Source organism: Opisthorchis viverrini (genome assembly GCF_000715545.1).
Source record: "Opisthorchis viverrini unplaced genomic scaffold scaffold9005, whole genome shotgun sequence".
Lineage (NCBI taxonomy): Eukaryota > Metazoa > Platyhelminthes > Trematoda > Opisthorchiida > Opisthorchiidae > Opisthorchis > Opisthorchis viverrini.
This window is the reverse complement of record NW_008755015.1, coordinates 196-1,324: the sequence shown is the minus strand read 5'-3', so window position 1 is coordinate 1,324 and position 1,129 is coordinate 196. Positions and strand designations below refer to the sequence as shown.

The following is a 1,129-nucleotide window of genomic DNA, read 5'->3' as shown; positions in this document are numbered from 1 at the left end:
TTTTTGTCTTCTAGAGCGCTTCAGATCGCTGACAGTTTTATCACAGAGTTGATATGCGTTCTCGTACGTAGAGTATGATTAGTTGAACTCACCGATCTTCAGGCTGAAGCCAATCACCAACTTTCTGTTGACGAGTGGCATGTTTCACATCTGGTTGGTTGTCAGTTCCCAGTTCCTTGTGCATATTACTTTTTATGACTTGCTGTTCCATGGATTAAGCAGAAGCAGTTGAACTTTACAACCGTGTCGATTAAGATTAGCCGAAATTCTATCTCCGTGGAATCACTCAAGGTTTTCCGAAACCTATTTTTCAAGCATCGACCAGGACTTCGTCTGTTTGCTTGGTACTAACCCCAAACTCGAGTTTTCCAGTTTGAAATCCACCTCTGTCTATCTGTTCATCTGGGTTCGGAGTTTCTCATGGCCACCAAGTCGATAAATAGGTCTACCCAGCAATCGGACGCTTTTCTAAACCCGAAACCTAATTTCCTACTCTCAGCTGGCCTGTTTATCCATCTATAGGTGTGAAGGAGTTGGAATCCAAACTTCAGACTCTAAGCTTTCCCACTGATGTGGATATGGAACAACTGGAATCTTATGTCAAATTGAAAGAGGCACTGGCTTCAGCCAAGCGGGATCGATGGGCGTTGGCGACCAAATCGAAAACTGTGATTCCGTTTTTGCAGCCTGGTCGGGTTGTGCGGGTAAGTCGTTATTTAGGCTTGTATCAGTTGGACTTTGAAAATAGTCACTTCCGATGCCTAGTTTTGATAAAGTACATAGCGTTACACTGTAACAATCTGATTACATTTGGCTGGCGTCCATCCGTTACATATTGTGTTCGACGTGTGTATCATCAAATCAGTGACTGTTCAGTCTCCGAGTTTTTCTTCGTAACCTATGAGACGCGGGGCTTATTCTGTTTGCATTTCCGGTTCCAAACTTTTCATGATAATTGAAGCAACAGATCTTTTCATTTAGGAGGACAATTTCAAAGACAGTCCCTGCATTTCTCTTGTTTCGCTTTCGTAGGCTTTGGCTTTCGTAGGAATCAGAGTTGTCGTTGTTCTTAACCTTTCTCCTTCCATGATGAGCTAGTCACTGCAGTCATGTGTGAACCAATCAGCCT

General features: G+C 43.2%; 1 protein-coding gene across 1 annotated transcript; it reads left to right on the top strand.

Annotated features, from left to right (window-relative positions):
* Window positions 1–524: 524 nt before the first annotated feature.
* On the top strand, window positions 525–704 carry T265_15990 (hypothetical protein; the record flags this gene model as incomplete). The annotated part of the gene is made up of 1 exon (XM_009179444.1): window positions 525–704. A coding segment is annotated over one exon (126 nt), but the record flags the coding sequence as incomplete, so codon positions are not given.
* Between the last annotated feature and the right edge of the window lie 425 nt (window positions 705–1,129).